General features: G+C 36.3%; 1 protein-coding gene across 1 annotated transcript; it reads right to left on the bottom strand.

The window, feature by feature from the left end:
• Nucleotides 1-1240: 1240 nt before the first annotated feature.
• LOC145791179 (photosystem II reaction center proteins PsbY, chloroplastic-like) lies at nucleotides 1241-2298 on the bottom strand. Its single transcript, XM_082871429.1, has one exon. It carries the CDS (start codon nucleotides 1954-1956, stop codon nucleotides 1366-1368), a length of 591 nt encoding a protein of 196 aa, XP_082727555.1. The 5' UTR covers nucleotides 1957-2298; the 3' UTR covers nucleotides 1241-1365.
• Nucleotides 2299-16613: the final 14315 nt, after the last annotated feature.

Here is a 16613-nt window from a genome sequence, read left to right as displayed (position 1 = left end):
CGTGTGACTTGCCATGTGGCAAGGAACACGTCACCTTTTTGGACTTACCCCAAAAGACATTTGGGACCCACTTAAAATTGGGCTCAAAATTGATTCAAAATAAGCCTATAAAAACCATTATTTCCAACAATATGATGCTTTCGAATTATTGAATAATTAGACTAGAGGGAGAAAGAAAGAAAGAATAGGCACAAGCCATCGTTTTATATTTCATATTGGTTGAATGGCTGGTGGTATGTCCCAATAATAAAAGTATCTTAATGGATGTATTATTATATAGTGCACTTTTCTCTTTCATAAATATGTGAATCCTATACATCTGTATCACATTCTTGTGAGAGGGATGACTCTCATCACACTGCAACCATGGTCCATCAACTAAAATTGATATAGAAATTGTTTACTTAGAGCATTTTATGGTCTTGTTCCACCACTATTCATAAATTGCTATGGAAATGAGTATATCATAATAATATACTTATATACTTGTTATACAAAATATCACTTTATCACACAGCAAGCATAATTCATTAACAAAAATTGATATAGAGATTATTCAGCTTACTTGGAGCATTACATGTCTTTCCACAACTATTCACAAAATGGTTTATTTCTATTGGTAGTTGGGTTTGTCATTGACATATATGTTAAGGCCAGTGACCTCAAAAATAGGGGTGTAGTATTTTGTGATTAGTATAAAGTAAACGGTGGTGTTACATGTACCAATTAGTGTACTAACTGGGGTACTAATATTAGTTATGACATTATTATTGACCTCACTCGTTAATCACATTACAAATACTAAAAACCTTTTAAATTATGCCACATCATCAATTGGTACACTAGTTAGTACACTAATTGGTGCATATAACATTATTCTAAAATAAAATCTTGTAACAATCTGAACACATTGAATGATAATGAATTTTATTTATATCTAACAGTTATATATATATCATATCAAATTATAAATAAAATGTGATAAAAAAGTAAAAATAAATTAAACTTTGCTTTTTTGTCTTCTTTTAAATTGACATGTTCAAACTAATCTTTTTGATGATTTCTTGCACATTTCAACAATTCATAATTATCTTTTTTATTATTTCGTGTCTTCAACAACATGTGCCTCAAGTGACAAAAGATATATCATGAATTGATAATGACCTATATAAGTTTTGGGTTCTGAATATGGGCTTATGCATGTGAGAGTCCAACCACAAGAATTAACTTAGACCCAAAATTTTGTTTTCAACAAACAAAAAAGAAGTTTTATTAAAGAAAGCCGCAAATAAAAGCAGTTTTTTGAGCATCACACCCCCACATGAACATGGAAAATTCTATACATACATATATAATTTTATATCACTAAGACCTCATCCTGTTGAGCTGGTTCAAAGCAGGCTGTAGAATATTGTAAAGAACCCAAAGAATCGCCGGAGCGATGACAAACAACAGAAGCTGCCCTCTGTTGTCACTAGCAGCAGCCTCAGCCACCATAGCAACCTCAGTAGCTGAAGCATGAGGAGTCATAGTCATTGACATTCCTAATAATCCACCACTTAGTCCTAGCCCTATGATCACTCCTTTGCTACTACTCATTTTGTTTATTTGATTGAGAGCTGGTTGGAGGATGTTGAAAAGAACCCAAGCAATGGCTGGGATGATGGGCAGGAGGAGGGCGAGGCCGCGGTTGTCGCCTTCCGCTATCTCGGCTATTTGTTGGGCTGCCATGGCAGGGTTGCATGAGCTCAAGGTGGAGAAAACGGCTCCGGCGAGGGCGGTTGAGAGATTAGGATTGTGTGGTGGTGGTTTTGAGGTGGTTAGGGCTTTTGGGAGGGTTAGCATTGAGAGGAGGGTGGTGGGTTTTGTTGTTGGTGGTGGTAGCTTAGGAGGGTTGGTGGTAGTGGTGAAGTTGGGATTGAGCATGGTCATTGTTGTTGCTATGGTTGTTGCCATTGGTGTTTGGGTTTTTTTGTTTGTTTGTTTGTTTTGTTTTTAGGGATAGGTTAGGGTGTGAGAAGAGAGGGATCAAAGATCAGAAGAAGAAGGAGAATGGATTCAAGGGTTGGGTATGATGGAAATGAAGGTGAGAAAGAGAGATGGGAGCCAATGGAATTGTGATCTGTAGATTGTCCTCTTATCCACAGGTTGTAATTGGTGAGATTTGGACCTCATATTCCATGTCCCACGAATGCCTCTTATCACCAATAAAAGCTGAATTGTATAGCTAGCCACTTTTTGTTTTAATTTTATTTTTTTATGAATTTGTTTACAAACACAAAAATTGTTTTAAACATTACACACAAAATATATATGAATAAATAAGAATTAATAATATTTGTTTGTGAGATGAGATGAGATTCATTCTTGAAAAATCTTATTTATTTATTTATATGTCAGATTCTATGATTGAATTTCTATATTTATAAATTATATATATTTTTTTAATTTTATTTCCAAGCATTTCCTCAAATGTGCAAAATTATTTGGTGCCATACTTGGCGATGCAACAAGGAGTTCTGTTACCCAGCCCAAGCCTATACATTGAGTGGGCCAAGTCAGCCTGAGCAAGCCTTAGATTGGGCTTGGGTCTAAAGTTTGAATTTAGACCTTGCCTGTGATAAGCAGGTCGCCAATTCTTCCGTTTGTTAAAAAATATTCAAAAAAAAAAAAAAAAATTGGTAATTATAAATCGTAACTCATTAAAATAAGCCATGATGTTTTATTCACCGAATTTGAGCTCGCTCGAATAGTTTGAATTTATGTATGTTGATTGACATATTAGTCATTCGAGAGGTCATGCAACCGGTCATCCAAGTAAATGTCAGTTGATAATAGTGATAGTTGCGGTTGATAAAGATAACAACCACGATTGACAAGAGTGATACCAGTCATCCAAGTGGTTGTCTGAGAGGTTGTCTGGCCGATTGTCTAACTTATGTAATTTCGGATAATTTGGGCAAGCCCAACTTTGATGGATCAATAATTTTTCTAAAACAAGTCATTACCGAGCTTGGACACAACACGGGCTAGCTCCATATGGATCTAATAGTAGGGGTGGGCGTCGTATCGTGTTAGGTCATGTTCGTATTGTGTCATCTCGAGTTTGTATTAGAATTACCTCAAACTAATCTGATCCGTTTATTACTTCATGTTATCGTGTCGTGTCATTTTTAGTTCGTATCCGGTTTGCGTCGTGTTAACATGTCATATCAAAAAAATTTATTATTAAACATATCAAATGTATGAAAAAAATTAGAAATTTATTCACAAATTAAATTTATATAGATTTAACACTACCTTGACTTGTTTAATATTCGTGTTATCAGGTCATGCCATATACACATTCGTGTTAGGAAATGGTCAACCCTAATCTACTAACTTCGTATACGATTCGAATCGTATCGCAAATTCCCACTCCAAACCTTAGGCCAATTGGGGTTAAAAGGGCAGGTCAACACTCCTGCCAAAAAGATTTAGGCAATATTTGACATAAATTAAATAAGTATATTTATTTAGATAAGTATACTTATTTGAGTCATATCACTTTTGGGTGAAGCGCTAATAAATCCCAAAATGTGATATTGTGAACTGTTTAGTCCTCTTTTTTTTCTTATGAACCCAAAAATCTCATTAAAGTGAAAATTATACAAAATGGTAGTCACTTACATGCTTGGGTTTAATTTTCTAAGGATAAAAGTGGATTTCTTTAAATGTAAAATTACACATTTGGGTAATTTGTATTATAAAGGTTTTGGATTTTCCCTCTTAGAACAAATCCCACATTACGAAAAAAATGTAAAACTCTAATAACGTAATACTCTAATGTAGCACTAACGTAACATTTACTATAATACACTAAAAAATTCTTTGGTGCACTTTTCCCAAACGTAACAATGTAACACTAAAAAAAAAAACTCATCAGTGTACTTTTTCTAAATGTAACAGTCCAATGTAACACACAAAAAAAACTCCTTAGTATATTTTGTTCCAAACTTAACACTCCAATCGATGTAACACACAATTTTTTTTTCTTAGTGTACTTTTTCTAAACGTAACACTCCAATTAATGTAATTCCAAACGTAACACTCGCATATAACACATACAAAAATACTAAAAATTTTCTTAATGTAATTTTTCTAAACGTAATTTGAAATTATACATTTGTTCAAAACTTATTAAGGAATTTGTATACTTCTTTTGGAATGGTTTGAAGAATCCCACATCGTTTTGCAATAGTGGGAAGACGCCCATATCCTTGTTTTGGAGTGTTACACTTGGAAAAAGTACACCAATGAGTTTTTTTGTGTGTTACATTGGAAGATTACACTAAGAAATTTTTTTAGAGTTTTATATTGGAGTATTACGTTTGGAAAAAGCACATTAATTTTTTTTTAAGTGTTACATTGGAGTGCTAGTGTTATATGGGAGTGTTACAGTTTGAATTATACATTGCCCAAAGTTTACTCAGAGATTTTTGTATTCCTTATGAAATGTTTAGAGAATCTCACATCCTTTTAAAATGTTTTCAAAATAAAAAAGATTTTCATATAAAAATTCATCCCAAATTTGATTCTCATAGATTATGTACATTACCTTTCTAGCACAAAAGAAAAAAATGAGAAGGAAACATAATAAGGGTATAATTGTAAATTTAATTTCTAAATAATATATTAAATCTACCTTTCAAAATTAATGAGACTAATTGGTCTATAAAAAAATCCTTCGGACTAAATAGATTATCATTCATCAAAATAAAATTCATAAGTAAATTTGCTATCACTTTTTCTTTATTTTTTTATACATATTTTCATAAAAAATTAAAAATATAAGACTCTGTTTGGTTGTATTTTTAAAATACATTTACACCCGTTCATTTGCGCTTCACGTTTGAATACAATTTTCAAATCATAATTTCACCATACCATTCAAAATACATCTCCACTTCTTGTTTGACAACTTTCTTCTTCATTTCTCTACTGTGAAAAGCTTCCAATGGTACATTTCATCCCGTGCCTTCTGTCTTCTTCATTTCTGAAAAGCTTCACGTGCAAAAAGAAATTTAAAGCTGAACTTCACGAGTGGTCTTCCTCTGTTTGAAAGATCACGAATGATTCTTCCTCTGTTTGAAAGATCACGGCTGATGATTCGTCACGAGTCGTGTTCGTCTCTGTGAACTGAGACCATTTTTTAAACCATGTCTGTGAACCTCTTTCCCGCCCATACCAGCTCCCATAAATCAGGTGAGTTGCAGTTTGTGCGTTGTGGAAGATTCACTCTCCAAGCAACCAAACAACGACGAGACCGAGGTCAAATAAATCACAAATTTCTCTCAAAATTATTTTTACAGCTCACTGATTTTCTGAAACATCCCCAAATTTATTCCAAATTTATTTGTCTTAGGTTAAATTTGTTAAACCTATTTTCGAATCAGACGACTACCAAAGAAGCGCACATCCACCCATTGTACCCACTCTATCACCGGTGACAACTATTCCACTCATACTGATCTAGTACGTATATCCTTCAATCCATCTGCTATGTAATAGGTGGTTGGAAGTCAAAATGGATTCTGAAATGGGTTCTGATCTGTGTTGATCTGTCCAAACGGTGCAAAGCCGGTCAACCGCCAAGACAATTAGCCGATCATCCCCCAGGTCATCTGGCCGGTCGACCGTCGTTCTTTCCCTCACTTCTGGGTCAACCCTGCACTCATCCCCTTTCATGCTTCTCTTATTCTGCTCTACTTCTTCTGTTTATTTCTGGTTATTGTCTACTGCGTACACTTGTTTCACAAACTTTTTGCAAGCAATATTATCTGGTTTTTATTGTTGTATCTGTTTTGCCCAACACTGTTTAAGAACTTCAATTAATATGGTTTTCCCAACACTATTTAACAACTTCAATTGATTAATTTTTATTCGTACTGAAACATAATTATAGTTGATTTTTGCATTGTTATTTTTTTATATCGACTTCAAATTAGTTTAGATATAAATTATGTGTTGTTAGACGGATGGGAACAATTCAGATGACAATCAGGATACAAGAATGCGGAGTTCCAGAATTGAAATAAAGTTAATAAACATGTTTAGAGAAGAGGTACAAAAAAATCAAACAACAGGCCGTAGTACTGTGTGGATAGTTAGGCATTGGAATCATTTTGCAACTCAGTTGTAAAATCATTTCGATACACACCAAAACAGGTGCGATAAAAATATCAACGATTGAAAGCTGATTACCGAACTTTCAAGCGACTGTAGGCACAGACCGATCTTGGATGGGATCCCATTGTAGGAACTGTTGTTGCACTCGATGAATTTTGGGACAAGGTTTTTCATTAACCTGTACCATTTTCAATTTTTTTTTTTTTTTTGTGTAACATTTCATCACACGTACAGTATGTTTATTTTCAATATTTTCAATTGTTATAGGCTACAAAAAAATGTAAAGAAGTTTAGGACAAAAGGATTTGAGTACTTTCAAGAAATGCCCGAAATTGTTGAAAATTGTTGTGCCACAGGGGCCTTGTCACGTGTATCCACACAAGGAGCCCCTGACTCTGTTTAAGAAAATGAAATGCTTAATAAATTTTGGAGCCCTAGAGCTGGTGGGAGTAATGCTGCTGAAGCCATTCCTATTGACTTATTCGACGATGAATACATGGAACCAACGAAGGGCAATAGTCACAAGAGGGGCCCTACAAATAACCAGACTGACAATAGTTGTTCTAAAAGGTCATAGTCAAGTGGCTTCGATGATGTCTGTGCAGCTTTCACTACCTACATACAGGAAAAAACGAAACATTCACGTGCACGATCAACTGACACAGAGGCTGTAGGTGCAGGTGGTGATGAGTATTCCCTTGATACATGTCAAGATGCCCTGCTAGAGCTTGGGGACATACCACTGATCCAGTACGTTAGGGCACTAACATTATTCAAAGACAAGGAATGACGAAGGTTTTTTATGCGTACTCCTGCCTGTAGACGCGCGAACATCCCGAGAAAATCCCGTTTTGTTCATTGGGCTCACTACAGTTCGGACTCAATGTCACAGTTCTTAATCTGATCTTGCAAAGTGCAATGCGAGATTGATAAATCACCAAAGAGTCCAAATCCGGCAAATCATTTTGAAAAACTGATTTTTAGACAGATGTGCCAAACATGGATTGCTTTGCCAGATACAGAGTCGCTACCTAAATATTTTATTTTTGGAAAATTTAGGAAACCCTAACTCGTGCCTAAGGCCACGTGTTCGTCATCACCAAAGTTGTCTCGGCTCGGGAACTTGGGTATGAGAGGAGAAGGTCATGCAATGAGCACCGCCGCTCGCCCCGATCAAAGATCGGCCTTTACTAACATGATATCTTGTTTTCGAAAATACATGTGCTCTTATTCCGGTTATTAACCTAGAATTACTATGTGATGCGCACAACATACAAGTATAGACTAGATCGCCTAAGTTGGAACAAAACATCTCATGTTTGTTTTTGAAAGCGATTTCCCACTCGCAAGTAGGCTAAAATGTGGATTTTGCCACCCTCAAGTGGGCTTAGAAAATATGGTGATTTGTCACTCTCAAGCGGGCTTAAAACTCACAATCAATGAATTGTTCCAATTCAAGTAATCTAACCTTCACCCATAGGCATTCAAGCAGTTATATCACATAAGCAGTTAGCCTCATGACAAGCATGCTATCATGGCAGTCACTTACACACATGCAAGGATGCTAAAGCATAAACACTTACCGAGTACTCCGAGCCAAAACAAAAGCTATGTTAGAAATCAATGCATGATCATAGCTATGTCAAGAATGCCTAATGCAACACATATAAAATACAACTGAGATAGGCTCGGTTATTCTAAAATATCATGTGAAATGCAATTTGATACATGTATTCAAACAGGAATTGAAATACAATGCAGTTAGTATGATGCGCCGAGCCCGGTGCATGCAAGACAGATGAATGGATGCAAACATGCTAGCATAAGGATGCTAATTGAAACATGCACTAAAACTAACAATTGTAAGCTGGTAAATAAAAGGGAGAAAGAAATGGGGGTTAGAAGACATGCATCACACATACGCACACTTATTTACAACAGTTGTGCCCTCTCGACGGAGGGTCCGAATGAATAATACAGAACCAACTAGCTAATCTAATTAAACTAGTTATTACACAACAGAATGAATAATAAGCTACAGCTAATTATTACACAACTCTAACTAATTAACAAATTAACTAAGTTAGCAATTAAATTAGCATATAAACTATATGATGTAGGCAGCCTCAGCTCTGCTTTGGATGACAAAGGATGCATGCATGCTCAAGTCACCTTGTTCGGAAATCCCTCGCGATGCGCCGATTTGGCTCTGTTTGCAATTAATCTCAAAAACTTGCACCAAGCTCCAGAGAGATGAAACTCCACCTTGGGAATCTGTAGGGATGCTGCCGACTAGATATTGGCCTTGGAGACCACCTGCCGACCACTTTTTGTGGTGAAAACCAGAAAAAGTGGTCAGCCAGCCACTTTATCTGGTCGACCGACCAGTTTTTGTTGCTGGTTTCTGGTTTTCTGCAATAGAGGGCAAGAAACGGGCATGGCAAAGTATTTGCAACACATGTATGCGCGACCACCCTCCCTATCATTACATAAGCTCAAGGGAGTGTAGGTCTCGACCCTCGGGCCACCAATCATGCATCTCGATGCATGATGGCCGAGGGGCCGAATTGCGCAACTCAATATGGAATGAATGACATACAAACACCTAAAGCCTAGAACTCCGTCATGTATTGTCAAGAATGTCAGCGACCGGGAATCGAGGTACGCTTCATCACTTCGAGTATGAAACATCCCTCGTTTCCCGTGTTTGGACTAACGCCTATTCCAAACACAATGCAACAAACATGGCATGCACAATGCGACTCAATTATGCAACTTAATGCAACACAACTTGGACATGCAAGTGATGATCATGCAAACATGCAAACTAGCATACACGATGCTATGAACTATATGGCATACACAACGCTCATGACACTAACATACACAATGCACGTGGTAACCAACATATATAATGCAATGAAAATGGCATGCACAAGTGCAATGATCAATCATGTAACAACATGGCATGCTCAATGCTACGAACTACATGACATACTCAATGCGCAATGGACTTAAACCGAAATGAATAGGCCTCAGCCATGTCCAAATCAGTGGCCATTGATGATGAAATCAAGGCACCAAAACACACACAAACATGTATAATGTAATGGCCCAAGCCTAAGGCACAAAATACAACTCTCCAAGAGCATTGAAAAGATGAAACATGGAGTACAATGGCATGTGTTCCAGCACTAAAATGGCGTACAAAATGACTTCGAATCATGCAAACAACTCACGCAATGCATGTTGAAAGGCTCAAGTATCGAAGTGAAGTATATTACACTAGAAGCATGCAAGGCGATGCTCAAATGACCAAACCAACCCCAAACAGACCCTATGTAGGCCAAAACAGTAACAAAATGAGTTGGGATGATGGCTTTGAAAGGCACAAAAATGGGGCTCATGTAATGGCTCATAAATATGACATAAAAGCATAACTCTAAAGAGCACTTAAAGAGTTAAAAATATGGAAGTATAGCAGCCCTACATGCTCTGAAATAACATTCCCAATGATGCCAAAACATGCAAATATCTCAAGTTAAGCATGCAAGAGACCTCAAAACTCAAAACTAGTCAAGGCTATTACACTATAAGCATGCATGGTAAGCATCATTCGATCAAGGAGCCTCAAAACAGAGCTAAAGCAGCCCAAAATATGAACAAAACCATGTTGGAGCACAGCCAAAATGTGCTAGAATAAAGAGCCAAAACATCATGAAAACAAAGCTAGTCAACAAGATTTGTTCTACAAGTATATGAGCCACTCAAGCGACAACCAAAACAGCTTTAGACAGGTTATGACATGCCAAATTATGGTCAAAAACCCACTGAAATGGAGTCAATACATGCTAGCAAGACATGCTACTTTGATGGGTCACAAATGGGATTACACTACACATACTAGATGCATGCACAAGGTGATCGAACCAGCCATGGACAGACTTAAGGCAGGTCCTAAAAGTCACAAAAAAATGCCTGAACGAAGCCTCAAAAGTAAAGGGATACATGCTCCTATGATAGGCCAAAAATGTAAGCAAACAAAACCAAAAAAAAGGGCGTCACCCCCCTCTGGTTTTAGGCCTCAAAACCACATGCCTACCATTGAAAATCCACCGGATTTAGTGGCTAGAAGGCCAAGCAAGGACTAGCTCAAAGGCGCTAAGGCATGGCACAAAACAAGGCCAAACAAGGCATGCAAGAGGGTAGGAGACCCTCAGCACCCAAGAGGCCTGAAACAAACATGTTAAGTGCTCAAAAATAAAGCTTTTTTTAGTTGAAAACAAAGCTCAAATAAGCATGCAAGTATGGCTAAGAGAATGATCAAGACAAAGCTTAAAAGGGGAGAAAAGAGATTACCCTTGAAGCACTGCAATACCAGCAAGTTTCTCAGCCAAAAACCAGCTTTTCAACCTCCAAAAAGGTCTTCCAAGAACCTCAGTTCAATGGTGGGGTGTATGGTTAAGAGTTGTGGTATAAAGGTGAAGAACAACACACACTTTAGGCACCAAATATAGAGATATAGAGGGAGATATACACTTGTGCCTTAGGCAAAATTCAAGACCTCTACAATGGAGAGGGAGAGCCTCTCTTATAGAAAAACAAAGGGTTCAAGCTTCTTGGAGAAGCTAAACTTGGATGCAATCCCTCCATACACGTGTATGGAGGATACAATTTGTGCCCTCCAGCTAGCATCTATACAGTCTGCCAAAACAGGGGGAGAGCTGCCGACCAGAAAATGTGGTCGGCCTGCTACTTTTAGTGGTCGGCCGACCACCTAAAGTGATCTCCCAGGCAAAAAAGTGATTGGTAGGGGGAATTGGTGGTCTCCACACTGAAAGCAAGCTAATGGTGGGGTGGGAAACCAGAAAATGTGGCCCAAAGACCAAGAAAACTAGTTTCCCTACCAGAAATCGACTGGTGGGGAGAAAAGTGGTCTCCAAGGATAAAACCTGGTCTCCCACCCTTGTACCACTTCCCAAACAAGGAAACTAAGGTTTGTACCCAAGACGAACCAAAACGGATGCAAGACGAGGGTTCGGGAGGCAAGACGCGCGGCCGGGAGCACCGAAAACTAGCTGTCGAGCATCAAAAGTGGCGTATGACCACAAAAGTGGTCTCCCGGACCACAGTGTCCTTGTAGGGAGAGGAAGCAAGGTGTGGTTCAAGAACCAAACCAAACGGAGAACGTTAAGCGGTCCTAAGCCGAGGCGCACGGCCGACGCCTCCGAAAATCGAAAACTAGTCTCCAAATGGGAACAGTAGCATATGACCACGAAAATTAGCCTACGACCACTGAGAGATGGTCTACAAGACCTCTCCCTCCCTCCGGGAAGAGAAAACAAGACTTGGTCCGCAAACCGAGTCAAAGCACAAAGAGTTCAGAGGCCCGGAGGCAAGGCTCTCAGTCGAAACTCCGGAAACTCGAAACGAGCACAACATACACTGTCACCGAGCGCTCAATCGGTGACGTCTGAGTCTTAAGGTCGGTCAAAAATGGGGTGTCTACATTGCCCATATGCGCCTAGCTATGATCATAGCTTTGCAGTGAAGTGAGAAGTTGTGTTTTGATTGAGATTGCGGTTTTCTTTGTCGTTACGCGAGATGATTTGATGATTCCTGATTTGTTTTTATTCATTTTTTTTTCACCCCATGATATGCTATTTTTTATTCGTCTTCGTATGTTTATTTTTATCTTATTCCGACACTGTTTTTGTTTTACATTTACATGTCATTCTTCTGCGTTCTTTAATGTTCGTTTTCTTATGACAAGATGACTAATTATTAATATGTTTTTTCTTCTCGTGTATTATTTCATTTAGTTCGATAAATGACTAAGGCCGACTAAATGTAGCCACTGGTTAATTTTAGTTTCACCAATAATGGTAACAGTTAGTATATTGTTAAACATTATTTTAAAATTATGCTTTTTACTGTGATGTAGCCGAAATAATATGTCATCAGACATAGAAAATAATGCAATGGAGAGCTCATCAAAGGAGGATGAGGTTATTGAAGATTTTATGGATTTTTTGATGATTGCTTTTATGCACGACCGTATGAATGCGTCAAGTAGTAGACGACCACAGCGAATTTGTCCATTCAAAGGTGATGATTACATCTTCAGTTTATTAAATGGCCATCCACAACAATGATGGACATTATGCGAATGGATGAACAAATATTCATTTTATTGAAAAACACCTTACTTCAAAATGGCTTTGTCGAAACTGAACATATGCATATCAATGTCGAGGAATCGCTTGAAATTTTTTTTGTACACTTTCGCACAAAATGACCGGCATAGACTACTAGCTGATAGATTTCAACGTTCCACTGAAACTATTTGTTGGCACATCAAAACTATTATGCGGGTACTGTGCAAGCTTGCATCAACAGTTATCAAACCACGTAACCAAGATGAGATACTGGCAAAAATTTTAAATGACAAGAGGTTTTTTCCCTAGTTCAAGGTATGACTATATGTTTGTCCTGTAAGTTTTCAATAACAGTAAGGAACAATTTTTTTTTAATGTTATAAAAGTAATATCCAAGTTTGTTTCAATTTTAATGTTAAAGAAATATTTTTCACATAGGATTGTGTCAGTGCTATCGATGGCACATCGGTGGATGCATGGGTCCTTGCCTCAAGAAAAAATACAATCCGCGATCATAAATCTATGGTATCGCAAAATGTACTCGCAACTTACGACTTCGACATGTTGTTCATATTTATTAATTCTGGATGGAAATGTAGCGCTCATGACAACGCTATTTTAATTGGCTCTATTACAAGAGCCGATCTACAGTTCCCACGTCCACCCTATGGTGAGTGTCATCAAATAACACACTGTACATTTTTAAAAAATATTTTTGTGTACATGTATTTGACAGAGCAGTGTATACATTATTTACATGTAGACAAGTATTATTTAGTAGATGTTGGTTTTCACGAACATGCATGGACTTCTTGCCCCATTTCGTTCCTAACGCTATCACTTGCAAGAGTTTCATGGCCGTCATTATTCTGGACCCAAGGAATTGTTTAACCATCGACATTCGTCGTTACGTAATGTCATTGAAAGAATATTTCGTGTTCTGAAGAAGCGCTTCCCAATATTGCGGTCCATGCCAAATCACAAGTCCACAAGACAAGGCCCTCTCATGATTACATGTTGTGTACTGCACAATTGGATCCGTTTGCATGCAGATATGGACCCATTCTTCATGGAAGCTAATAATGAAATGACGGCAAAAGCGGCAGCAGACAAGTTTGTTAGAGACCAAGCTAACTATGTTGACATGTCACAACATGGGTTGACGTACCAATCGAACTTCAGGAATGCAATTGCTACTGCTATATGGCAAAATCATATTGGCCATGGATAGATTTGTCATGTGAACAAATAATGTGAGTTTGGTAGTGATGAATGGTTAAAAATGTATAATTATTTTATTATTTTCAATCATTAAGACACCGTTATTAAATTAATTCCCCCACTTTATTTTTAATTGTGAATTTAATGATATAATTTTACTTTTTGTAGGATAACTCATAATGAGGATAAGGATTCGGCTATATGGCAATTAAAGGAAAGGGAACCCAAATCAAATTCATTCCCCAAACAGTATCACATGGCCAATCAACAAAATATAGTTACATGGATGAAGAAACTTAATCGGATGAGTGATGCAATGTAATGCTGGGGAAAAATCTTATTGGTTGGATAATGCAAAGATGTATGAGGCAAAATTCTATTTGATGAACGAGTTCCGAAGGCAATTGGATGGTTGATGGTTGAATGATGCATGCAGAAATTCCAGTTTATGATGTTCATTCAGTTTAATACAGAGTGTTTAGTTTAGTTTATGATGTTCTAATTTTCTTTGTTAAGGTCAGGGGTGAAACCTCAATGTTTTCTTTATAAATATTTTATGTTTCAATCATTGCTTTTAATATTAGATTATTTTAATTGATTGGTTTATTTATTTGGGAAATTTTTTTATTATGTATAATATCTTGTTCTATTTTAGACTCCGAGCATGATATAAGCTTAATATTCCCTATGAATCAAATAACTAGATTTTTATGGTGTAATCAATCAGTAAAAGTAATTAATTTTTTTATTAATTTTTATATGAAATAATGATTTTTATCTTCCAATTGAAAATACTTTTTGTGTATATTTTAATTGAGTTATATAAATTGAATTTAAAATATTTTAAAGAAAGAATTGGTGGAGGATCCTTGATGCCTTAGCACCCTTTTTATAAACACCTAATTTTATCTTTAATTAATTATGTTCAACCATTTCAAAAATCTAGAATCATATTTTTTTTTACTTTATTTGAGTGGTCGGTAATTATTTTGGACAAACTGGTCCTTGTGGATTTGACCTCGGATCACCGAGTTATATTACTTCGTGACATCCTGCACTTGGGATTGCAATATAAAAGTTGCAGCAGGTAGTATTGTATGTATTATTACAATCGTAATTTTTTTTTAATGTGTACAATGCAACTGTAGTTTGAAGCATGCTCTTTACAAGTGCTATGCGATTTTAATTTTACCTTTCAATAAAACAAAAATATAAAAACAAAAAAACATTTTATAATTGATCTACCTTGGATATAAATAAAAATTGTAAAAGATGCAAAAATGCTACTTCTAAAAGAAAATAGTTATTGGAGTTAACTATTTTTTAAGTAAGATGTCAAGATATATTTTATGACTTTTACATTTTGAGTTCTACAATCGTCAAAACTCCAGAATCATATTATCTGCTATTGATTCGCACAAAAATATGCAATTTATCAAAAGGATTAAGGGGCCTTAAATTTAAGGTTTCATGACAATCGTGCATGATTTAGGGAATGCACTTTAAAAAGAAAAATGCATATGGTATGTCTTTCATAATTTTTTGACAAAATTTTATAACTTAAATACAAAATATCATAATTTGTTTACTACTATAGCCTTGTTTGGTTTGTTTTTCAAAAAAAATTTTGGGAAAAATTCTCTACAAACAAATTTTCAAGAGTAATCAAACCAAACAAATTTTTCTAAAAAAAATTTCAAAATTTTGTTTGGTTACCTACTTTCCAAAATCACTCTCTCTCTCATAGCATCAAATCAATCACTTTTTTTAAAACTCTCTCCCAAAACAATTTTCCAAAACCATTTCTGAAAAAAAGCAAACCAAACAAGTTTTTGTATTTTTTATCTCAAAAACTACTCTACAAACACAAACCAAACACCAATTTTTTTTTTGGACAAAAAAATTATAGCACAAATTACAAAGTGTTATAACATTACCACTGGTTAATTTTAGAGTACACATCATAAATTCATTATTCATAACGTTAATACAAAATATTATAACAAAATAAGAAAACAAAATAATCACAGCATGTGTCAACTATTTAATTGCTCATCGAAACAAGTTAAGCTTCATTGTCAGGTGGTGGTGGTGGTGGAGGTGGAGGGAAGTAGTGATGGTACACCTGAGTGACTTGATGGTCAATCTGATCAATGCGGTTACTTGTCACTTCATCACGTCTCCCAGAGTCTACACGAAACTCACTAAATTGTTGAATTAGTGAGTTCTGAACGGCGGCAAATTCATCGAATCGATTACCTAATGTATTGACCTGATTAGCCATTTGTTGTTCCCATTGTACGGGCTGATTGTACCATTCTTGTTCCAACGCCAAATAATCAGTCCAGTATTGGGATTGTTGATTTGGTGGCATGGCATTGTCATTGGGGTCTTCGGGATCAGATATTGGTTCATTTGCAAAATTAATAGATCCCAATAAGTTTTCAGCGCCAACAACTTGAAATTGGTGAAGTGATTTTCACATCTACTTCACCTTCAACATTGACATGATGCACCTTGAAAATTTTGGTTAACAGAGCTCCAAAAGGTAGTGACTAGCCACTGAGAGTACCAAGATTTGCAACCACCATTTCTTTCAGTAATACGTAGCATAAATCTAATGTTTGTCCAACTTTAAAACAATATAACAAATAAACATTAAAAAATGGAACAACATCAAAATGTCCTTTTTTGGGAGTGACATTTTCGACTATCCATCGATGAAGAATACGAAGGTGGGTTTCAAATGTCTTGCTTGTAAATTAGTGTTGATAAATCGGTTCTCACAAATTGTGGTATAAACCTTAGTTATATCACTAACAATGTTAGCTAAGTCAAACTTAGTCTGAAAATGACATTGCAAATCCCTTGACTGAACTCCAATAATTTGTGCCAAAGTGTGAGGTTTTAGTGTGATTATTTTACCTTTGACATAAGAGGTCAGACTATAATGTTCAACTTCTCCCTCAGTAGGTCTCAAGTGAAGCTAAAATAAATACACAAGATAGGGATATACCTTTTGTGATAAATTAGTTAAATGTAACCATTCCATCATCTTCAGTCTGC

Source organism: Camellia sinensis, chromosome 5 (genome assembly GCF_055761805.1).
Source record: "Camellia sinensis isolate YWXY chromosome 5, ASM5576180v1, whole genome shotgun sequence".
Classification (NCBI taxonomy): Eukaryota; Viridiplantae; Streptophyta; class Magnoliopsida; order Ericales; family Theaceae; genus Camellia; species Camellia sinensis.
Note: the sequence above shows the minus strand (reverse complement) of the source record. Positions and strands in the feature narration are given on the sequence as shown.

What these genes read in the sequence shown, in the direction of transcription:
- LOC145791179 (XM_082871429.1), bottom strand. Translation starts at nt 1,956, where the DNA reads ATGGCAACAACCATAGCAACAACAATGACCATGCTCAATCCCAACTTC.